The 25,116-nt window shown below is 38.1% G+C and overlaps 1 protein-coding gene across 1 annotated transcript in view; it reads left to right on the top strand.

The window, feature by feature from the left end:
• LOC104150304 (A disintegrin and metalloproteinase with thrombospondin motifs 19) overlaps window positions 1–25,116 on the top strand; it is a 152,944-nt gene that overhangs the window by 33,723 nt on the left and 94,105 nt on the right. Inside the window, exons 3-7 of the mRNA XM_068928608.1 lie at window positions 191–356; window positions 7,848–8,020; window positions 8,923–9,006; window positions 9,960–10,117; window positions 20,805–20,848. Coding sequence (XP_068784709.1) covers window positions 191–356; window positions 7,848–8,020; window positions 8,923–9,006; window positions 9,960–10,117; window positions 20,805–20,848 — 625 coding nt within the window. The remainder of the gene's footprint in view (window positions 1–190; window positions 357–7,847; window positions 8,021–8,922; window positions 9,007–9,959; window positions 10,118–20,804; window positions 20,849–25,116) is intronic.

The raw sequence follows: 25,116 nt of genomic DNA, 5'->3' as shown, positions 1-25,116 counted from the left end.
AATGAAATTTATTGTAGTTCACTGAAATAAAAAGGTTTATAAAATATGAAGATAGTCACCTTGTTAGTAAGGTTACTAAAAACAAAAAAGTTTTCTTAAATAGAGTTTTTTTCCTTCTGTAGGATTATATGCACACTTGTGTAGCTTCTTAAATTTTTATCTTATATGTTCCTTTTGTTTTCCTTTGCAGATGGGGTTTATACAGATTAATGAGGACTTCATATTTATTGAGCCACTCAATCGCACTTTGGCTGTGACAGGTCATGCACACAGGGTGTACAGACGAAAAAGGTCCGTAGAGGAGAAAATTACTGAAAAGCCAGCTTCTCAAAATCAGTACTGTGGTGTTGTTACAGGTAATATACAAATCTCGCTGAACAGATTTAATGTAGCTGACATATTTGTAAGGGATGTAGCTAGTAGTTTAAAAACCAACAAACCCCAGCGAAAGCATATCTAATTATTATTGTAGTAGTAACTTCTGCTGGACTTAGAGGTGGCATGCTGGGACTGGACAGTTCCCTTTTCTGACAAGTTAAACAGCACTGAGGAAGAAACACTGTTTCTTGAATGAGCCTCAGTATTTAAAAGTGGAAAACTCTGGGCTATTTTTTACTGTAATCTAACAGTTACAGCCTATTTCTTGTCCCTCTCTGTTGTCTTGGTCGTTTTCTGATTTTCCTACTACATGCAGTAGTTGCACTTAATTTTCAGCTTGAAAACATTTGCGCAGTTTATCCCAGTTTCAGCTGCTAATACATCTCAAAGCAGTAATGGCTTTCAAATGGGAGTGACACTCTGAATGTAAATGGTCTTTATAATAGTGTTCTTGTTTTATGATTGACACTTAAAAGAACTGTGAGAAATAATCCTAAAGCATCTTCCTCAATGGTGAGTTGCAAAAATTTTTTAAATAGAAGGGTTTCAGAAAAAATTTGGCACTTACTGATCCCTGAATAATGTTCAATAGAGGAGGGAGAAAAAGCTTTTGTGAAAGATGACATTCTCTTGGTCCTGTTTCATCATCAGCTTCTTTTCCTCCAATGGAGAGAGGAGATCTAAGTGTTACGACCTTGGGATAAGCCGAGGGTAATTTTAATGCTGTTGTGAAAAATGTATTTTTTCCAGGAAGAAACCAGAATGATTTTTCACGTTTAATCACCTTTTTTTTTTTCCCGTCTGCTAGCATAGTATAAGAGATACTGGTAAGGTGGAAAGAAACAACAGAGGAGAGCCACTAAAGTGGCTAGGGAGCTTGATGATGTGACATTTGAGGAGAGGCAGAAGGAGCTGGGTTTGTTCAAACCAGTGAAGAAAGGGTAAAGGAGGGCTGCAGCTGCCGTCTTCCACTGCCTAAAAGGGTTGTAGAGAGAAGACAGAGCCAGGCTTTTCTGGGAGGCGTACTATTACAGGATGAAAGGCAACAGCTGTAACTTGCATTCTGGGAAATTTCAGTTGGGCGTAAGGAAAAAATTTTTCATAGCGGGAGTGATGAAGCCCTGGAACAGGTTGCCTAGAGTGGCTGTGAAGTCTCTGTCCTCGGAAGCTTTCAGAAATTGGCTGCACTCAGCCCTGAGCAACCCCATCTAACTTCGACGTTAGCCCTGCTTTGAGCAGGAGGTTGGCTGAGATGACCCCCAGAGGTCTCTTCCAGCCTAGATTACTCTTTGGTGCCGTGGTTCTTTTTGAACGTTTATGCAGCTCTGTCAGACTTACATGGCTACAGAATAGATGCAACATTTTTTTTTTTTCCATTCTGGAAATGCTGTTTTTATTGAGAATTAGGCTTCTATCCACAGGTTGAAATTAAAGGTGATTTAGCGAAGAAAAGCTCTTATAGGTATTAAGAGGCACTCAGTAAATGACACGTAACTTCCTCCGGCATGCTCTGTATTTCTCTTCTAGGCATTGTGTGCCATTGCTGCTGCTTACTTAAAAAAGAAGCCTTCTATATCAGCAAAAATCATTCGCTTATAGTAAAGCTGGTAACTCCTCCCCATTAGCGATGGTAAACGAGTTAGAGCACACATGCCTGCGTGTGTTTTGAGGGTGAGAGAAAATGAAAAGATGAATGATGTGTGCACGTGCATGTGTGGTAAAGGAGAGAGAGGGGCACCTGGTACAGTCCATGATGTGTATGAAAATGATTAAAGATGCAAACCCTTGTGTAAGGACATAATTTCCTGTCATGTTCATTACAAGTCAGCCTTTCACTTTCTCTTATTCTCTTAGATGGAATAGTCAGCTTACTCTGTTCTAATAATCTTATGCCCAAGGCTCTGACTTGGTGCGAATAGCCTGTCAACAGAGATTCAATCATTTGTTTGAAACAAGTTTCATTATCTTTGCTGCTAGCCTGGAATTTCCGAGTAACTCAAGCTGTGCATAATTGGTTAACATCTGCTGGCATAACTGTGTTGCCAGGAGAGCGTAAATATCTGTGATTCCTAGCTGATGCTGAGGCTTCCTCACTCACTGAGGCTATTGCAGGTTATTTTACTTAATGGGGCTGGAATAAGTTATATTACTTAAAAGCTTTGTGTATAGTTGGTATGACAGGGACTGAGCTAATACCAGCAAGACATTCATGATATGGGCACAACCTTAAAGGTAGGTTGAAGCAATAAAAAAGCTTTTTTAGCAATATTCGAGACTTTTAAGTCAAATCCTAAACAGAGTGGATTAATGAAGCAACTATAAATCAGGTGGAGCATGGTGCTCTCCGATATTGTCAAATTTTGCACTGCTGCTTTTGGTAGATTTGTCGCTGTGAGACACGGAGAAATTAGTTGTCTTGGCAATTTTCAGCAATACGGACCTATCTTGCAATAGGATGTCTTTCTTCAACATGTATTCGTGTTTGTCAGAATAGGCATTTTGGGACAGGTATTTATGCTGCTGGTTCTTAGCCAAATTGATCTCAAAGACTGGCTGCATATCAAGCAAATGGAGCAAGTGTGTATCGCCAATGATGAATTAATAATTATTAGAAGGAATGAATGTCTGTGCTAGAGGTGCTGAAGGATTACTGTTGGAACTGATAGCTTTGCATGCAGAACTAGAAGAGACGATCAAAGAAGGTATTGTTTGATGTCCGTTACTGTTGTGGGCTGGATTGAAAGGTGCTGCACCACCAAACTCATTTGGGGAGGACAAAGAACCTGTTTTTTGTGGTTTTGGTGGTGTTTTTTTTTCTTTCCTTTCCCTAGTAATGGGAGGGGGGAGTCACACCGAGAGAAACAGATGTTTTCTGGATACATATGAGTATGTCTGTATATCCTTTTGTTGAACGTGTGTGAGAGAGAGATTTATGTATGTGAGCCAGTCGCACACGTACAGACCTCACACCCCACACCTTTCTTAGCACATGGCCCATGAAACCTTTCAAAGACACCAGCTCACAAGTCTGTTAGAGAGACACTTGGCTATTAGAGCAAAAGGCCGGATTGCAAAACTAAGCTCTCTTCCTTGTGCCCGGTCGGGGGCCCTTGTTCCAGCCTGGAGCTGTCCGTACAGCGTACCGAACTCATGGTAGAGCACGGGACACTTTGAATGGTGATCCCTTCGCACGCAGGCTAGCGAGTAAGAGTGCGTGTCCGTGGTGCGGTCCCTCCCGATTTGTGAGTCCCTTCTGCATTTGAGGCACCCAAAGCCTCTTCTCTCACTTCTCAGTTCTGACCAGAAGCAAAGCTTTATTCGTCTCTGGGTAACGAGACGACTGTGCTTAAAGTAATGCCATTTTTCAGGGGAAAAAAATGCAAATTTCACTGGGTCAGAAGCAGACATTTGGCTTTATGTGCTGCAGCCTGGGCAGTCGGCTGGGAGAGCTCTGCTGATTCTTGCTCCACAGTCTGTTTACCTGTAATAATCATGAGATAAAATGCAGAGATGGACACTGGTGTTGCTTGAGGTGCTGGTTTCTGTTCCTTGGGTCAGAAGGAAGTTGTCACTCAACTTTTAGACGTTTATGTCTAAATTATAATAGCAGTGTGCTCGATGGTGTGCTTGTCGTCTTGGCTCCCTAATAGTCAGCTAGAGACCTGTCCAGTGCACTGCAATTTCCTTATGGCTAGGGTATCCAGAGTTTTTTTTTCCCCGGTGAAGAGAAAGTTTGGGGAATGATGGTGATGTGCTCTGAGATCTGGGCTTCATGTGGGTGTACCGGGAATGCACTCAAGGGCTGGTAAGTGTTCAGGTGTCCTGTAGTCTTAGTCTCTTTGTAGTGTTGACTCAGATTGGAGGCAGTCTCTTCTTACAGTAGCTGAATTTTCAGCCCTTTAAGGGGCATTTTTATGATTTTGATGGTTTTTGTTAGTCTTTTGTTGTTTTCTCTTTCTTTTTGTACGTCAAATGTACTTGCACGCTACCTGGTTTGGGGTATGTATAATTGGGCACCTTGATGAAAGGAAGTGGATAGCTGGCATGAGATATGATTAGCTTTCTGAGGACCCCATGTAGTAATCACTCTCAAGTGGTCTGCTGAAAAACTGTCATAGATTAAAGCACAAAGATCTGGTTTGTTTATTTTTATTTATTTTACACCGGACTCTTTCTAGTCTTCATTTCAGTCACAGATCGTGAGTCTGAGTAATATATTGATATGGCTTCTTCATATTTTTTGCGTTTATAGAAAAAAATCTTAGAAGTCTTGTTGCACAGAACCCTCCTCTATTATTAATTTTTACTTTGCCAATGTAACTAAGTTTTTAAACTGGATTTATATATCTTTAATCCCAAAAGCAACTTTCCCATCTGATCTAATTTTTATTCTCAATATGAAGACTGCCATATTCCAAGTAAGTCAGGCATTCTTTACCAGTGGAGTAATAGAATTAACAATATTTAAAAATAATCACTTGCAACACTGCAGGGACCTTAAATGCTAAACTAGCGGCGTCTGTGACCAGAGAATTGGCATTTTCTACAGTGGTTAACAAAGCAATTGGCAGTGGCCTTTTTACATATTTTTTCTTTAATGAGGAATAATAAGCATGTAGAAAAGACCTACTTAAAAGCTTCATTTATATTCTTTTAAATCAGACCATTGCTTAATAACTTCTATATGTTGTTGTTGGAAAGGTATACGTTTTTGCAGCTCTTTGTATTTTGTGGTAGATTGAATTGTATTACTTCTAAAATGCAAATTGCATACATGCATGATTGATATAGGCATGTTTTTTTGCAGGGGTTATTGTCTCTTATGCCCTGTACCTTCAATAGCGAGCAGTTCTTTGTAATTCTACCTGTTTATGAAATGTGAAGTAATGGATGTTTTTGCTTAACGCCTGTTATCTAGCAGTTATCATGGCAGTGACTCAAATGCTACTAGTTTCAAAATTACTAATCGCAATTACTATATTAGTTAAAGGTCTTATGGAAGAGCTAAAATTTTTCAGGTAAATGAGATTGCACGTGACGGGCGAATCCAGCCAGCAATTTGAAAAGGTTGGCTGGCCAAGAACAAGCTGTCGTCCAGTTTGTTAACTCGAGAGCGGTCTGAGGCAAATGATGGGCACTGCCCCTTGTAGGCAGCCTGTCTGCAGAGCTGTGCAGGCTTCTCATCCTCTACAATCCCGAGGGGCAGAGGCATTGAAGACCGATTTTTGAGACTGCGGTGATCTTGGTGTTTAAGCACAACGCTGTGATTTGTTGTGGACTGCTTACTGTCAGTTCTGGGCAAAAAAGGTACAGCTAGTTAAAGCTTTCGGAGAAGTATGTCAGCAGACTTTTCTGAACAGTCATGCTGGTATTAAATTAAAAGTTTCTAACCAATAGCTGCTGTTTGCAACAAAGGAGCAAACAATGAATAAACTCTGTTGCTGGAATCTTGGCTGGAAGCAATCACTGCTCCTCAGAGGATGGGGGGATTGACCAGATGGCTCAGGAGAGATCTTTTCTAACCCAAATGAGTTTACTCTTTAAACGTAAGAGCTGTAGCCTACTCTTGCAGCGTTAAATGCTTGTATGGTAAGTCATAGTTGTATAGCTTGTAGGGTGTGTTTTTGGCGCAAATCCTGACCCTGAAGTTTCATTAAAAAGGATTCTCAAAAGAGTGGCAAAAACACGTATTATGTTTTTCAAAGTAGGCTATATAGTTCCACAGTTAACAAGCCCGCGTAAGGCTAGGGGCTGGTCGTACGCATAAGGTAAAGCAAATGTTTGAAGGGTCAGAACCAGAGTGGTTAAAATTAGCGTTACGTAGTTTGTGCATTTGTCAGTTGTCTGTATTTTTATGCAAACAAGCACTAAATCTTTCATTTATTTCTGTAAATGATATGCTTTTTTCTTTTACTAAAATTGCATGCTTCTTAGTGTTTGTAACTCTTGTGTTGTTGCTAACTTCACTGGAATCAGTCAGCCTTTCTAAGATGCAGCAGGATGGACTAAATTACGCTTTTATTACCTTTTCACAAATGACTACAGTAAAAGAATACTTTTTTTTTTAAAGCATGAATACTTTATATTTCTTACTTACAATTTTATACATATTATAATAAATCACAGATCCATTATTCCATTGATATCTTATATTTTCACGTTAACTTGTATGAGCTCAGTGATTTTTAAGGCATATGTCTAGCACTTTCACGAGAAGTGACCGTTATGTTTCGGAGAGTGTTGTGTTATAAAGTGGACTGCAGGAACTTTCCTATTAGAGATGGGACTGAATAATTGGAAAACATGTCCTTCAAAATTCTGAATGTTTGGCTATTTCCAGAACATGTGTTTATAATAGTCATCTTGAGCATCACTTTTGTTGTAAAGGGAGAGTCCAGTATTGCACTGTGGAAGTTGGAAAACAATTTCTATTGATTTCAGTGACTTCAACAAGATCAGTCCCCTAAATTTTGTCCTTTGAGGGGATCTGACAGAGTTTGGCTGTTACAACCGGGATTTTTGTTTTACGTTTTGTTTTTAAATTAAATTATTTTAAATAGCATTGCTAACTCCTGCATACCAAGAGCATCAGACCACCTTCTCACTCAAACTGCTTCTGTGTAATAAATTAATATTTTTTTTCTGTATTTTCTGAAGTAGTAAGGGGGATTTTGTCACATTTTTGGAGAGGAAATTTGAATTTAACGAGAGCAGTAACCTCTGGTTTTGCCATAAATGTAACAAGCTTTTGATTTGGAGCTTTCTGTAGGTTTAGAAGCTTGTAACCAGGGTTTGGTTTTGATTGGCTTATTTTAGCTGCGTATAATGCGAGCAGCACTGACGTTGGAAGTCCTGATGGCAAAACTTAAGAGTTTTTTTTCTGTAAATTTAAATGCTACATATAATTCTTTACATCATTCATCTAAAATAGTTTGATCTTTCATCTTTACAAATCAGTTAATTGTTCCGTGTCTTTTCTTGATGCTGAAATCGTGGTGAATCCAAATTGGTCAATGCTAAGAAGCAGTGATTGCATTGACATATTTTTCTGTGTGTTTTGCAGATGGGTCGATAGTATTTCTGCCGTCTCAGTGAGACTACTTTTGTATCAAACCTAATATTAATTTAGTTTTTTCTCGTAAGCCAAACATACTCATGAGGCACATACTCATTTATAAATATGTTAGATGAAAGGATGCAAAGAATCTGACTGGCTTTATTTAAGCAGCCAGATGAGATTCCTGCTTCACTGGTATGAACTAACATTTACACATAGTCCAGGCCTTCCATCTGAGCCTGATTGCATTGGCAGTGCGAAATAAGTATGTATCAGAGTTCGTAGTTATTACATTCTGCATAGTCAGTTGTGTTATTTTCATGGGTAGCAAATCCTAAAAGTATCAGAGTGACTTTATATTAAGCCAATACCATGAAGGATGAGTTCATCAAGCAATGTTTTTGTGTTACAGATAACAGAAAATCCAAGAATCAAAAAATATCAGAGAGTGGAAGAGGAAAAAGATACTCTTACAAATTACCTCAAGAGTACAATATAGAAACTGTTGTGGTCGCAGATCCAGCTATGGTTTCGTATCATGGAACAGATGCTGCCAGAAGATTTATTCTAACCATCTTAAACATGGTAGGAAATTTAAAATTCACTTTGGCAACTGCATGCACAATGGACTGATTTCATTGCTCCTTTTAATTATTCTGACTGACCACCTCTAAGGGGGTAAGTCAGTGAACATCAGCAGGCTGTCAGGGTTTACCGTGCATGTTTTGCAGCATCAAACATGATGCTGCAGACCTGTCTATATCGTCTGGTCTTGTATCTTCAGCAATGAAGCAGGGAGGTGGGAGCTGACCAACATGATTTTTAGAAATTATTTTTGCTGTTACTTGGAAAGCTGGGGTATTGGATGAATTCTTATCATCTGTGCTTGTTATGAAGAGGTGACAGTGTCAGTTAGAAGATATGTGAACCTCATAGTGGCTGAAGGGAAAAAGGGTAATGCACTCAGAAGATTACATCCCCTCTCAGCTGTAAATGAGGCTATAGTACACTGGTTTGGTGCATAAGGCAATGAAAATTAGCACTGTGATATGCAAGGAAAGGTAAATCACCAGCGAAGCAGCATACAACGAAGAATAAGTGAAAACTTGAACTATTCTGCACGAGAGGAAGAAGAGTTGTTGCCATGTCTTGGCTTTGGCCTGCTTGGGCCGTGATCCTGCATTTAACAGAGCATGAATTTTCATGTGAATAGTGTTACCTGCATGTATAAGTATTTAGAGAAACAGGCTACAGTTTGTAAAGTGATCATGGTCGTTAGAGTCCTTTTGGTATTCCCAGACCAAATACCACTTAAGCTCTATCCAGCGCAATATAATAGCCGTCAGGTGGTTATAGGTTCTGTCCAAATAATAGAGAATATCATAAAGTTGTGAGGTTCGTTGAGTTGTGAGTTTTGATGGTTTTAGTCCACAGTGTACTGTGTGCAATACAAGCACCTGTTTTTTATTTATTGTTTTTTATCTTAGGTTTTTAACCTTTTCCAGCACAAGAGCCTTGGACTGCAAGTGAATCTTCGGGTGACTAAGCTTGTCCTGCTTCATGAGACACCAGTAAGAATATACTACCTTTGTCTTAGCCTGTAGAGGGCAATGCCACTTTGCTTGCTGCCCCATGAAGGCGTGCGATATTCAATCACTTTTGAAGGCTGACATATTTTCTTAGTTAGCTTCTTTGTACATTAATTATTCATTTACAGTGAAGGTTGGCCCCAGTAAAGGTTAAGCTTTTCCTGAACTGTGTGCTATACATGCTGAGATTTTTTTTTTGTGCCTCCAGCTGAAAATCAGTTCAAAAAAATAAAAAGCAGTGGTCTGTTTTCCCCATGGAAATTGGCTAGATCTTAAAACAAACAAACAAACAAAAAAATCCAAAACCCAAAAAAGCCCAGAACCCACTTATATTCTGCATTCTGCTTTATGAACTCCTTTGTCAGCCAATCATTAGACAAACAGTGCTGTGATATAGCACTGTTCTTTCATTGCATATATTTCAGGCAAGTTCATCTCAGATCCTGTTCTTTTTACTTTAAGAAAGGATGAGTCCAGCAGATATCTTGAATGACACTTTGTAGTGACGTATGGCTTGTATATAATATTTCAGGAAAATATAATCTTATTTTCTTGTTTCTACAAAGCATTGTTGAAATCCTTCCACATTTTAATTGGTTAACAGGGAAGAAGGTATTCCGTTATCCATGTTTCTAATATGTGCCTTTTAAAAGACTATATACCTTTTAATGAATAAGAAAGTATTTCTTTTTTCAGTGTCCTCTCAACAAGTGGAGAAGTCTCATTTCATATTCAAATGCTGGATCTTCACATCATTAAGCTTTTCTTCCCTAAAGGTAGTGAAAAACCAGCACATATAAGGAGATGAATTTAGGTGAACAGATCCACTGTATGCATCTGAGTGCAGTGTCTTCACCAGCCTCTTTGAAGTGAATTGAAGTGAATTTATGTATAGAATCACAGTTTTAACAAAATCAATTGCTTTTTATTTCCAGGCGGATATGTATATTGGACATCATGGGGAAAAAATGCTGGAAAGCTTTTGTAAATGGCAACATGAAGAGTTTGGAAAGAAGAACGATATACACTTAGAAATGTCAACAAGCTGGGGAGAAGACATGTCTTCAGTTGATGCAGCTATACTTATCACAAGGTACAATACTGAAAGATGGGCATTAAAAAATAGGCAGTGGCATAATAAGAACATTACGGAGCAAGAATACCTCAAATGCATTATGAGGTGGTGGGTGACTAATATAGTTTGTGTTTAGTTTTGCAATGGGGAAGAGTGTAGCTAGACGCTTCTTTCCAGAGTTTTAAGAAGGAAGTTAATTTGAGATCTTTTTAGAGATTGAAGTGTTAACAAAAAGAAGGTGGTAAAGAGAATCAATCATTCAGAAAGCATACGTTCCAGATGGTAAAAGTGTGAAATGGTCACCTCTTGTTTCTTCTTCAGCTATGTGGCCACAGTTTAGATAGCTCTCTGCATGTGCCTTCATTTAAAAAAAGACAGCACACACAACCCATAGATATTTTTCATTTAAAAGACAAAAGCATATTTAGACCATTCAAAACTGGACATGAGGCACATCACTGTATTATAGTTCCCTCATCTGTAAAGTGAACGATAACACTTTGATTTCTCTGGAAGGAAGTTGGTCTTTGAGATGCCAGCTAGCAAACGCTAGCTACCTGCCTTGAAACTAAGGGATCAGGGACTAGTATGTTCCATTGTGTGCTCGAGGTACGTAATGGTACGTGGTACATACTCTGCAGCCCCAGGGGTTTGATACTAGGTCTGTAGTCCTTTGTAGCACTAAATATGAAGCTATGCACACATTTGGATGAAAATATGCCTCCGTACGTAATGGTACGTGGTACATACTCTGCAGCCCCAGGGGTTTGATACTGGGTCTGTAGTCCTTTGTAGCACTAAATATGAAGCTATGCACACGTTTGGAAGGAAATATGCCTCCAGTTCACCTCTTTCCTTCCAAGCGGATGCTGTCATGGTTTGGGCTTGAAGTGATGGCACAGAGGGAAGCATCTTGATGTTCAGTCAACACACAGCCCGTTACCCATATATTGTAAAGGGAAGGACAGAACTGTGGTCTAGGGTGGGGCTTAGTCCCATTTTGTAGGGGATTTTGAACAAGGACCTTCAGAGGACCCTTCCAACCAAAATTTCTGTGATTCTATGTATTACAATACGATTGTACTCTGCCATGTTAGTTGGTCATGTGGAATCCTAAAACCATGTGTAGCATTCAAAATTACATACAACTTTGTAACACTTATTCAGGACAACCTCACTTGGAGTTGTATACATTTTGTAGTTAAAATTAGCTGATGTCTTAACTACTGCAATATTTATAGAGTGCTTCAGTTTCCTGAAGCAGAAAAAAATGCTTTCCTAAACTTCTCTGCTTCTTTGGGGAGGTAATAAGATAACAAACCCTGAAAAGTTGGCCCTGTTCCCTGGTTCCCCGATCTTTGCCGTATTATGGTAATTATGAGGAAAGAATATTGGAAGTGGGAGATACTGAAGTACAAACTCTGTGGTTACAGCCTTTATGCTGCTTCTGCTGTTTAATCCCTTTCCTTTCCTTAAAAAGGCCCATACCTTTTCTCCTCTTAACCTATCCCATCCCGCTTTATTTACTGCGTTCTGTCTGTTATATGGGTTGTTGGTTCTTTGATGGGGCAGGTCGTTCTTTGTTACACGTTTGTGTACTAGCTGACCGGTAATCCTTCACTCTGTGAACTTACTCTGAACTACTGTGGAAGACGTAATAAAGTATAATAAAAAATAATGCTCCCTGTAGCAAATATTTGTTAGCTCATCAGAAAATATCCTTGGGATGGCAGACTGGAAGGAGTTTATCAGATTATCAGATTAATGATTGGATGTGATTTTAACAGCAGTTAGTGTATTAGTAAGGAAAGACTGTAGATGGAGAAGAAAAGGTGCGAGCAGTAGGAAAGAGTGAGCTGGGGCCAAAGGCATGAAGAAGCACTGAGGATCATGGTATTAGACTGATGGGCAGAAGAGAAGTGGAACTTATTGTATCTAGTTTGTTTGTGAATATCCAAGAATAAATGAGTGACCGTGGTGTGTTGAATTTTAAATATGGGATGTTGAGTGACCCTCTTTGCCTATCCCCTGCTTCCTAAATCAGTGGAGACAGTCAAAAATATCTGCATCTTCAACAGGAGCCCCGAATCCTTCAGACTTGCATCTCGGGCTCTGCCAGGAGAGTGGGATTTAACATGCCATATTTTCGTGACATTAGCCTTTCTTCCACGTGTAAGCTTCAAATCTGTGTCTCAGTTTCAGTCTGTTGTTGCGGGCCATACTCCTTTAGCTTGTGAGGCTCATCTCAGCAATGAGAAACTGAAAAAGCGTGCAGCACCCCTGTCCTCTGGTTTTCCCTCTTCTGCCTGAATCGGCCTCTGTGGAAGGTTCAGAAGAGTTCTGAACTGATGCAAGTGAGGTGGTAGTTAAAAAACTGAGAGACAGTGGTCTGGAGATGTCTTCAGCAGCCTCTGTGTTTGGCCACGGAGCTTTCTGAATTTCAGGTAACATTTCTACGTGGCGAAAGGGCTTCCAAACTTTGGAAAGCCTAATCGTGCTTTACGACATGCTTTTCTGATGTGCTTTCTAGTAGCAATGATAGGCTGATTCGTATTGCTTATAATTTCTTTTACTTTTATAATTATAAAGAAAACTATATAATTTATAATTATACGTTATTATTTCTTTTTCTTTTATAATTTCTTGTCAGTTTTAATGATTTTTGTTTTGTTTTGTTTTTCAAGAGTAAATGTACTACTCAGTTTCAAGGACCTAGAGGTACAGAGCAGGGAAGTGACTGGCCAGAGGTCAGATAGTAAGTCAGTGCTGGAGCCAGAAATTAAAGATCTGTTCTTCTGACTCTTTTTTTTTTTTTTTTTTCCCCCCCAGTGATATTATTCTCTGCACTCTACTGCCTCCCATCTCAGAGCTGCTTTAGCTACCAATAAATCATACCAGGGTGGTTTGCTGACTGTGGGAATGTTTTGCTAATCCAGGCTCCCTCTGCACATCATCAGGTTTATGGTATAGCTAACCCCATGTGTGGCTACACTTGTGTGTTTTGTTAATTCAGAGTGTATCATTCCGTTTTACAAACACAGAACAGGCTCCCTTGTCATAACTTACAAACAGCTTTGGACAGCAGACCTGCTTTATTGAGAGAAATAATTTTGTTTAGACAGATGAACACCAACTGCTTGATATTTTTAAAGCAAAAATGGAAAGTTTTGATTATCTAACGCGTTCCGTGGCAGGCCTCCTAAAACTTACCTAGCGCTCCTTTTTGTGTAGCGTGATAATAGAGCAGCACGAGTGCTTTGAAAAGTGCTGTCCTGTGCTTTCTCATGCCAGTTGTTTCCAGTAACCAAAGGAGCTGGGAATAAGGTATTGAGTATTAGTCTTCTGCTTAGCTATTTTTTAATGGTTAACTATGAAGAGCAAGATGTGCATGCAGTAGAGACTGTTATTCAGCAGTCAAAGAGCTGTCATAGCTTTTTCATGAAAAAAGGTACTTCTCAAGACTTATTTTTGTATTTGTTGTATAGAGCTGAAAGCAACCCCTCCCCCCCGATTTTTACCTTCTGTGATGCCAAAATGGGCTGTAATGTTACCTATGAATATGTTATCAGTTTGATCATTTCACTTTACTGTAGTCCTATCTCAGCCTATGAGTTTTTTGTTTAGTTTTCCTTTATGTTGACTTATTGCGATGAAATAATGGCACGTTTTGAATGTGGTGCCATAAAGTAAAAGGAAGAGGAAAAGAAAAAGATTGAGTAGCGTGTTTAGAAAGAATCGCCAGGGAGGTTTGTTTTAAGGAGAACGTGTGAATTAAGGCAGAAATTGTTTTAAGGACTGTCTCGATAAAACGATCTGATTCACAGTTATAAATTAGCACTATTACTTTAGATGTATACATATCACAGAATAGTTGGGTTTGGAGGGGACCTCTGGAGATCAAATGGTCCAAATATGGACCAAATGCATCAGGAAGTATTTTCCTCTGTGGAGAAATCTACTTTGGTACATCAGCAGTGCCTCCTTGCCTTTTAAGTTATAAAGTGCAGCTGCACAGAGAGAAGCCCCGTTTTTTGTGACTGCTGAGAGGATATGATTAGTTGCTATGTATATGTGTCTGCAGATTGTCTGGTCTGAGTAGTGTAACTGAAAGTGAGGCAGAAAAAGGCCCGTGGCATCCTCAGTTGCTCTCTGTTCATATATTTGAGTTCTTACATGACCCCTGTTGCAGTCAAGATAATCAAACCTAAGTATAGAAAAAGAGGGTACAGGAATGACGCAGGACCTAACTTCACTTAAAAATGATTAATCGTGTCTAGCTGCTTCTCTAGTCCGTAGGTCTGTGTCATAGTGATTTTCAGAAAAACATATAAACATGCAGATCAAAAAAATTCACTTGTACTTACCTTCTCTGAGCTGCCCTTTTAACGTGTGTTTGTCACGAAAAGGTCTCTGTCTTAATATTCGGCTGATACACTGTGAAGATGCAGTATTGCAGTATAAATCAGTAGATTATTCATGTTTATCTGCGGTATCCGTAGTTTCTTTACTCCAGATTGTATGCTAGTGAAACAATATTATGAGACGTTTTCACTCTTAGAAATGATTGATTCTATAACAGTAGAAAATGACCTAAACAGTACTTAGATTGTCTAAATGTTATTTCATTTTTCAGACGTTTCCAGAAAATTCTCCCCAAAGCTAGAACAAGAATTTATTAAGCATTGCTGTTATCTTCTAACACACAAGAGGATTACCGTTCCTTACAGTTGTATAACACTGAGTTCAGACTCTTCTGACTTTGCTTTCTACTACTTTTCTGAAAATGATTTGCACCAAAAGTCCTTCATATTCAATAAAATGGGAAGTGGAAAGCTGTGAATTGCCCCTGCACAGAAGCTACCGTGGTGGGGTCTCCCAGAAAAGGTTGCTGAGTCTGGCTATCCAGATTTGTTAAAACATAAAAGGATGGAGATTTGGTTATTAAACTACTGCTGCTAACTTTGAACTTCCACGGAAATGCAAAACTCTGTAAAAAGGAATTCTTGCATGTTAGCACAGAGAGGGAGGAAAAGATTCTTAATTTCATCTTTGTAGTTTTTTCCGTCATCATAATATCAGTACTGTCAACTCTCCCAAGATTTTTGCAAAGTTTTGCAGTATTTACTCCTTTTTTTATGACATGAGCAGCAGATACCAAGGGCGTTCATGAGAACCTCAACTCTTCCTTACTTCTGTTTATTTCTTAATAGGATTGCAGGTACAGAAGGAAGCCTGGAAACCACGCAGATCTTAAACAAAAAACCAACCTTCTGAGTTTAAAAAAAAAAAAAGTGCATTTATCGCAATTTTAAGAATTCTATTTTTTTTAATCTTGTCTATTTTAAAAATATCGCTAATTAAGTCATTCATAGGCTATTTATTTTTCTCTTCTGTCTTTCAAGGTGTCCAAGAACTTGACAATACTGGTAATACTCTATATGAGAAAACTCTGCATAACTTTACCTGTCCCTGTCAGCTTGTTCTTTAGAGCTGTAGAGTTCAGGCTACACATGTCCCCTTCAGTAATGTCTTTCACTGTTACTGAGCTGTTATATTCCGTTACATGCACCTCAACTTGATTTTAAAACTCTTTCTGATTGCCTAGTTTGACCTCCTAACATTAAATTCAGTCAGTTATTTTTACATTTGATTTGCATTATGGATAAGAAATGTGGCTGGTCTTAATATAAAGATTTTAAAATAAAGGAAGATGAATCATGTTTTGAAGTAAATTGCTGCTATGGGTATTTAGAAATGTGACACAACTGTTAATTCTGAAAGTAATTTAATTTGTGTCGTTTCAGCTTTCAGCCGTGAATGCCTTTATACCCTTTGCAGCTAAAGAGCTGTTAGAAAGCTCCTCCCTATGTAAATACTTGTAGGCTGCGATCAAGTGGCAACTCATTAGATTAAGTAAGAGAGCTTTTTAAGCCTGTTTCCCAGGCATGTAATCATTCGCATAGCTCTTTGCAAACCTTTTTCTGTTTTTCAAATTTTTTTTTGAAGCTTAAGCACCAAAATTGGGTGCAGCAGAATGTGAGTGGTTGTACTCGTGCTACTGCCATCTCTGATATTTTCCTGCATCTGTATCCAAGGAGAATGTTCACTTTCTTGTATAAAACTAATGCCTGATTTTAAATGCTCATCTTCCGTTTTTTTTCTGACCTTTTCTAGTGCCACACTGTTACAATATCTGATCTGGTTTTGGGGTCTAGTTTTGGCTCTGTTAAAATACAAGTTTTTCAGATGGGCCGTCTGAAAAAATCGGATTTGTCTTTATTGCCATTTGTGTTCTACCAGATTTAATTTTGGTTGCAAACTTTACCAGTAGTGCTTCTCTGTTTCCTTCTAGATCATTGTTCAAGCCTAATACCAAGTCTAGATTCTATAGGACTCCATTCAAAAACACCTTCCTTGGCTTTCTCACTTACATCTCTTTTTTGGTTTTGAGCTCTGTTAGTTCCATACTCGATTCACCTGCCACGCTTTTGAGCTGCTGCTTTTTAATTGGGCAGCCGTTACAAGACATACATTATATGACCGTTAGAAGAAGACCTTTTCGTATCATCATTTTTAATCTTGGTTCAAGTTTAAGGAGCCAAAAGTGTCTATCTGTCAACTACTTTAAATATTTAATTATAGTATTTCCTGATTTTTCTAAAATACACAGTGCGTTCAAGGCTTACTCTGAAATTACTAAGCAGTTTCCGAAATAGCACCTGTGAGAAAAAGGTTGTTTGTTTAAATTGCCAGCCTAATAGGGTGTAATTTATCTCATGGTTGTCACCTTCCAAAAGTGATTCTGATTTAATATAGATTTTAAAAAGTGCATTAGTTGGCTAGTATGTTTCATGGACTTAGTTTACATGTTGAACTCTTTTCAGGACACTCCGTAATGTGAAAAGACAGGAAGGTTTACAGTGTTGTCATTTTCCACTTAGTACAATTCAAATGAAGGCATCTTTAACGTAGTAAGAATGTTATTTGCCAACGGGGGCCCCTGATTGCAACTATGCTAAATAAAACCCTTGTGATTTGTGAAAATTTGCTTGGACTTTAAACCTCAAATCTCTTGCATCTTAAAAAAAAAAAAAAATCGTGTTCTAGACTCTACATCAATGACAGCAGGAGGAATTTTGTTGGCTGTAGATCCCAGTTCCAAGACTACCAAGATTACACTTTTTGAAATAATCAACTTTAGAGAAGTTAGGAAATTGAAAGTAGGGTGAAAACTGAAATGAAGATATGGTAGGCAGGTAAAATCCGTATCTGTCCTCCATGTTTTTGTATGGGAAGAAATGGTAAATTAGTTGGGACAAGAAATAGATCTTTTGATTGGTATGCTTAAAATAAGAGTTAAATTTATCTAAAAGGACAGATTGATGCAAACTATTCATAGCGAGTAAATCTGATTTCTTCTTTACTCTTCCTCTGCTGTGCTTCATGTCTTCTGTTGTATATCCCATCTACACATCAGGAATTATTTTAACCAAGAGCCATCTGAAAAAATATAATGAGATACTTCATGTTTGGAAACTGGGTAGTTAGTCTTTGTTTCAGCTTGAAGGCACTCTATAACGCTATATGTGATCGTTTAAAAAATTCACGAGCTTGATGTAATTTCTTATAACAATGGAATAGTAGTTACCCATTCTTGCTTAGAATTCTTTTCTGCTGTTAGCCAGTTCATTCAAGCCTGGAAATCTGTCATAAATCTAATGAAAGCTCCTCTTTTCTCTCACTTGAATAAGGGCTTGTTTTCCCTTCTGTGTGCATGCTAACTAACCGTTAAGAGTAATGGAAGTTGCGTGCTGGATACTGATTGGAAAGGGATTTCCGTGTGTTTTAACCACAGCTTCCAGCTTTAGATGTTAGCATCAGAGTTATTTATTTGTGCCACAAAATCTTCTATACGCATTGATGGTAATGCTAATATAACGCAAAATAATAGGGCTAAGGCCTTATTTTTGCTAAGAAAAGGGAGGAAGAGGCAAGTAATCTCAGTGCTGGACTTTCTTTAGGGCTTTGTAGTGTGCTTTATTGCTCTGCTTATGCAATCTGATGCTTTGGAAGTGCTCATATCTCTTTTGCATAGTTTCAGCATGTGAATTGAATGTAACAAATAGTAGACCATAAAGTAGTTTGTATTGCTAAATTTCATTTAATAGTGACAACAGGTGTGGAGATATATATGAGTATATAGGTGTATGTATGTGTGTATACATATGTTTGTGTGTGTGTATATATACACACATGTGCGTACATACTGGAATGTAAGCATAATATGATATATTTAAGCTATCTTGTAGGAATTAGAGAACAATTTCTGTGCGAGTCATTGGTAGGTCTAGCTAGAGCTGTAAATCTCTGCTAAGGAGCCTGGTCTCAAATGTGTGTAATGCATCCTCATATTTGGAAATTAATGAAGGTTTAACATTGTTTTCAATGTAAATAAGGAACTAAGACTGGCTTATAGCACTTCCCTCTTGCTGAAACACAGCAGTGCCGTTTTCCCCAACTGTGGGATGCGTGGTTTAACCATAGCTGGAGTCAGCCAAGAAGGGAAAACAAAACAAAAACAACTTGGTATATGAGAACAAAGCTATTACATAAGCAGAAACTTCTTGGGCCTTGGTACCTTTAAAATGTCGGATGGCCGCCTTTTAAATTTGCAGGCATGTTCTCTCTTTTTTACTTGTAACACCAATTAGTATTTATGGTAGTTGTACATGGGAGACCAATCTATGTCCTTAGATTGTCTCTACGCGCATTCCCTTGCTTCACCGCAAGTACCATATTTCTAATTGTTCTGCCGTGTTGCTTAACAATACAATAAGTCCCTTGTGTGACATAGCACAAAGCAAGGAATCGTATTACAACCCCGTGCAGAAAAAAGAACTTCCTTCTGTATCCGATTATAGTTTCTTGTTCACCCCTTGCGGCTCCATCTGTAAGGCTCATCTTAACCGATTCCCAGAGTTTCTTTATCACTTTATTCTGGGGCTTAGTTTCTCGTGCTGTTGCTCTGTTTTTCTGCTCAGTGATTGTCTGGCAGTGGTGACTGCAGAATCAAAAGCTGTAACCCCATGTCTCTGGCTGTGTGGCCTTTAAAGAAGCGTCAAAAATTTGCCAGCCTCTCAAGATTGCTTTTGGGCCTAAGTCACTATGTGGGAATAGTCTGTGGGAAACACGCAACAGACAAAAGGCGCTTGGAGTAGTTGCATTTGTAAAAACGGCAACTATCGCCAGCCTGCTCTCTCATCTCAAGCGCCAAGCAATTCTTGCAGATGCTAACAAACGTCTAGTTATGGGACAATAACACCCGTATAAGACATTTTTGAAAGAAAACTGGCTTTCATTATTTGGTGCTGTTCCATAAAAAGGCAAAATTTGGGAAGGAAAAGTGAGGTGCGGCCTAATCCATATTAAGAGGATTGCTTAACTGATTTCTAACTTTAGTTTTCCTTCTGGAGCCATTAGGAGGTGTAATTATCGGATAGAATATTAGCCCTGCCTTAAGAGGTTAAAAAACTTAATAAAGGGTTAACTGACTGTAGTGGCCTCAGATTACAGGCACACATCAAATGCACACTTTAAAGCTTTCTAATTATAAAAAGCAACAACTTTTACGCATGGAATAATATCCAATAACTTAAATCAATATTGGAACCAGGAAATCCATATATACAGTAATTCTTTGCAGGATGTCTCAGATATTAGTAACATAGTAACACCCGCTCCCCCACCCCCTTAGCTTCGTAGATGGAATAAAAAAATGAGATATCTCTGGCCCATATGCCAACTTCAAAATAGGGAGAGTTACTCCCTGGTACAACAAAAGGGCAAAAGCTTTGTTTGAATATTTTTCCGAATAAACTTCAGGTGAATAGTGTATTCTGTAGATGCAATGCATGTTTTTTTCATTTTATGCATATCTCAGCAGCCTTGTCTTGTTTTAAAATAAAATATTAACATGATTTTCGAAATCAACATTCCATTAAAAGGAAGCTTTTCCTGTATTCTTTTGATGACTTTGTCATTAGTCTCTGAGAACAGGTAAAATACATGTGAAACTGAAATGAATCATAAGCAGATGTTGTTTAACATATGGATAAAATGTTTGTTCCACCTGATGCAGTTAAATCGTCTTATTTTATAGAGCTATGCCTGGAATAAACACTGGGCCTTTGCCAAGTGAGTTGATGGTGAATTTTCTACTACAATAGGGTGGATGCCCTAGCAGAAATGCATGTAGTTATTCTATGTTTCTTTCTAGTCATTTTTACTGCTTTCTTCTGAGCACAAAAGCTGTCTGTAAGCATCTAGAGCAAAGATAAAGTCAGTGCTGCTTTTGAATTTGATGTTGCAGATGCTTTTGTTTCAAGTGAAAGAAAGACTAACTTTAGACTTGTTACATTTCAAGAGATTGGAATGGGGAAAAAGCAGGACTTAAGTACAATGCAACTTAAATATATGGTACATTTTTTGTCACCTGACTGCTCCTAGATCTCTTCTGAGGTTAAACTAATGTTAAAGTGTTCTGGGTAATCCTGGCCTTTGCTTCCCCATGATCTTTGCTGAGATAATGGAGTTCTGTAGTTATTCGTTGAGCCATACAAAATATTTGGAAATAGGTCACAGAGTCACTACCAGTATGATCATTTGGCTTGCTTAACATTTTTCTTTTTCCCCCTCCCAATTCTAGGAAGGATTTCTGTGTACATAAAGACGAACCATGTGATACTGTTGGTAAGTAAATATATGTAAGAGACTGTTTATATAGACAGCTTCATAAAATGACTTATAGATATGTGAGGCGAAAAGAATGCAACGGCATCTGTGATGGATAGTTTTAACCTAGCTAAAATGCAAAAGATGTCTAAAATCCAATACTACTTTGTTATATTTGCATACATTGCTCACAAATTAGCATATATAAGTGAATTTATTTCTATCTCATTCTTTTAACAAACCCTTTAAAGCTTTATTCTTTTTAATCTTGTTGATATTTTAATACTGAATTGTTTTAATATTCTTAATACTAAACAAGGATGGCAATCCAAATGAGGATGTTCATTATGTATTTAGCGTGCAGGGGATTTATCTTTGGTCAGAATATGCCTATGATTTTTAGAAAGCTTTCATAAGACTATAATGTAATACAACGGAGTAATACGGTTTTTATTAAGTGTGTAACTTTACAGAAATGTACAGGATGTGAACTATTGTGCAAGACTCTTCTGGCAGCTGCTATTAAGTGAGTGCTAGCTGCATAGAGTTTTTCTATCAATAGTCATTAATTTAGCTCACACTTTTGGGAGGATAGCTTTTCAGTATAAAGGTCTGGTGGGAGAGGTAGTAATTGCCATGTTGGACATGAAAGATTCAAAGTTAATTCTGGTCTGATTTGATAGAGCTTCTATTCATTTAGAATAGAATGGCATGTTTGTACCCTAGAATTTCATTTGGTTGATGGCAGCTTGTAACGATTCTTTAAGTAAATACAAGCTTTCAGAATCTAAATAGTTTCAGTAAGATAAGCACAGCAGTAAGGGACTGTTTGGCTATTGTAGTCTACAGTCAGATTCACAATGGCACGCTTGTGCTCCCTCTTAGGTGGAGGAGAAATAGTTTTTTTTTTCTTTTTTTTTTTTGGGGGGGGGGGGACTTGTTTTGTATCAGTAGCAAAGATTTGAAGAGAATTCTGATCTAAACTGTATTACCTCCCTTTTTGCTAGTCTTCTTACTGTTTTATTGTCCCAAGACTATGTGAGTATGTTCGAGGAGGATATCAATAAAGAATCTTTCTAAATGAAGAATACTTCTTGGTGGAACATTTTTCACGGTGGTTAGTGATTAAAAATGCCGAGTGTTGTTCCACTAATTGATACCTTGACCTAAGGTGAATTTTGTGTGTGCAGTGTTCAGAGGCTCTTTCTTTTTGTGTTGTGAGGGGAAAACACTTTTTTACGCCCAAAAGAGGAAGTGATCTGACAAGAAAAGCCTTTAGTAGTATCTGAGTTGAAGATCAGGGCTGGCAATATATCTAAGCCAGGATTTCCCCATGCAGAGTTTAGGATGGGAAATATTAAATTATTGCATCGAGGATGTAAATTGTCTGGATTTTGAAGTCTCTCAAAGCAGTGATTCTTGCAAATTATGTGACTCTAAAAGTCACATTAGCTCCTAAAAGAGCCATTAGCTCCTTTGGGAAGCCTTTGCCATTTGGATATTTATGCAAAGCGGGTTTCTTAGAGTAGGTTGGTATCTGGATGTCACAGATTAAGTGAATGTATTCAAAGGATTTTCCTTGTAAAATGTTTCATCTTTAGTTGAACCTTGGAGGGACTAGAATGACTATTAGTCTCTGAATTTGTCCCTGCAACAGCAAGTGAGGCGAGATGAGCTGGCTGGCGTATCGGTCAGTCAGATTTCTGTGATGAGGAACCTTGGATGAAACATGAAAGTGAGGCAATAGGTTGGTGATAAGTATGCAGAAAACTATGGGTCTGCAGTAGTAATATGATGATGAGCAAAATGCCCGTCTGGCTCATTTTGCACTTTGTGGGCTGATTTCCCCACACTGGATATTATTGGTTACTGCTTTCTTCAGGAATTGAAGCATCGTTTGTATGTGTAGCTCTTCCCATGTAACTTGAATTGTGGGGCAAAAGTCAAGTTCATTTATTTCTTGCTGTTCCAAGAGTTGCTATATGAATATAATTCTTAAGTTTTCCATATGAATGGATGAAAATACAGTTCTGAAATACCACCTTTCCCATAAATTCAATGTATCATTTTTTCCATGTGCATTTCAGTTGTGTGGGCCCGTGCTCGCTATTATCAAGATAATCTCTCTGAAACATATATCAGCCATCGTCTGTGAGCTAATCTAAGGAAGAGTGTTCAAAAACTAGGGAGAACGTTGTGCCTTTCTCTAGGAGAGAATATTTAAATCATCTTACTAGAATGCACGTATTACGTCAGTATTTTTAGGATTGCAGCTTTAGATATAAAGACATGAGAGTACCTGTAGGTGGATGACTGTTTCAGTTTAGCATCCTATATTTCTGCTTTTGCTCCCATTAGGTTCTGAACATTCAAAAGTTGCTTTTTAGGCTTAGATTAGATCATGAGTAAAAGTTCATTAAAAGGTAAGCAGAAGTTTGATCTTTCTGTAGATCTTCGTACAACACATTTATAGGCTAAAGAAGGCAGCATGTTCCTGGAATGTTTAACATGCTGTAAGTTATAAAATGTGCCAAAAGAAGTAGATGAAAAATGCTAATGCAGTATCAACTGAACAATTCCCAGCTGTCCAGAGCTTGCAAAAAAAAGAACAAAAAATGGATAAACCCCAATAGAGACTTTTGTCTACTGTGAGGAGAGTAATCAGGCAATTCTCCGATGTGCTAACATAACTGTACATGTACGTGAGGCAGTCAAGGTGTTCTTTGTAGCACATTACACAATCCAGAAATGAAAGTCGTGAGAAAGGAACGTTACAGAATGGATTTCATTATTGGAAAGGATTGTCATGTTGGAGCATAGTTCTTCCCACTGATGGATACTACACGGACAATTACTAGATTTATTGTTTTTTCATTAAATGCCAAGAATCACAGCTTTCAAACTGGACATGAGTGCCCGCTTAAGCCAGCTGGAATATGTGCCAATTTTCAGTTATACAGACAAAATTTTCCTGTATTTAGGTGGCAAATTACACATTTCTCTTATGTTTCCTGTTGTGTTCTGCTTGAAGTACAGGGCTTGTGCACTCTTCAGTTAGTACTTTTTCACTGTGTCTTAGAATAACAGAGTGATTTATATGATGATTTAATGGTTTAGAGTTAACATTAACCAAGAACTCTGTCAACCAAAAAGAAGTTTCCTCAAAATCAAAAACATATGTTGAAATACCCTTGAAAGATAAAACTTTATTCTTGATTTTGAAACGGTCTTCCAAATATTCCTGCACAAAGGTCTTTCAGGTGAATATTTTTCCCTACTGATAGAAAGAGTATTTTAGGATGCTTGTGAAATTTTAGATTCTTACTCAGAGAAAGCAACCCAAAAGAATAAATTTATTATTTTCTGGATATCTTGGTGATCAAACCAAAAATGTATTAACATTTCATTTTTGTTAGCTTTGAAAAGTAGGCGGAAATGTAAAATACAGTTTTTGAAGAGCATTTAATTTCCTGAGTTGTTTTGAAGTTTAGAAATTTTTTTATGTTTTTAGATAACTATCATGCTACAGCTAGAAGCATTTGGAAAGCCCTACCATGGCCATAAATGTTTTGGGGCTATAGCTTCTTATTTCACGCTATGTAAATTTGGAGTAACTCCAGTAGGTTCCTTTCCTGACCAATCTCGCGTTTCTGTGAAACAGTAAGCCGATTTTCAGGTGGTGTAAAACAGCACAGGTCCATTGATTTCAGCTCAGCTTAGGTTGATTTCCGTGTTGTCGATTGTCACTGCCCCTATAAAATTCCTTCTAGCTGGAAAATCTCAAGACTATTGCATTGGGATGAATATCAGCTAGACCCAAGTGCTTTTATATTTCCCATAGTGGTATGGTTGCAGCGCTCTTCTGTTCCCCTGTCCTGATTATGTGCATGCTCCCTGTCTCCTACTTCTTCACAGAAATGAGATCCTTTTGCTCTCCTCTGACACTCACAGCTCTTCTGTAACTTAATGAGCACTTTCTGTCCTTACTTTATTATTCAAACATTCGGGACATATGATGGTTTAAAAAAAGATAGGGCTTGTTTAGGAAAAAAATTCCAGAGATGTTTATATGGAAATTAATTTTACTTTTAGCTAATGAAAGCAATATATAAGTTTAGACCAGTCAGCACTGAAAATTCTTTTTTACCCTACAGTTGGCAGCTTTTGGGATCATGGTGTCTCTGTCTTTAAGAGTTTTTGTTCGCTTAGTCAGAAACAGTCTCATGTTTCAGGTGTTGGAATAACCTGCAGGGAAGCAAGCTATCTTTTACATTTGAGATGGTCTG

This window comes from Struthio camelus, chromosome Z (genome assembly GCF_040807025.1).
Source record: "Struthio camelus isolate bStrCam1 chromosome Z, bStrCam1.hap1, whole genome shotgun sequence".
Classification (NCBI taxonomy): domain Eukaryota; kingdom Metazoa; phylum Chordata; class Aves; order Struthioniformes; family Struthionidae; genus Struthio; species Struthio camelus.
Note: the sequence above shows the minus strand (reverse complement) of the source record. Positions and strands in the feature narration are given on the sequence as shown.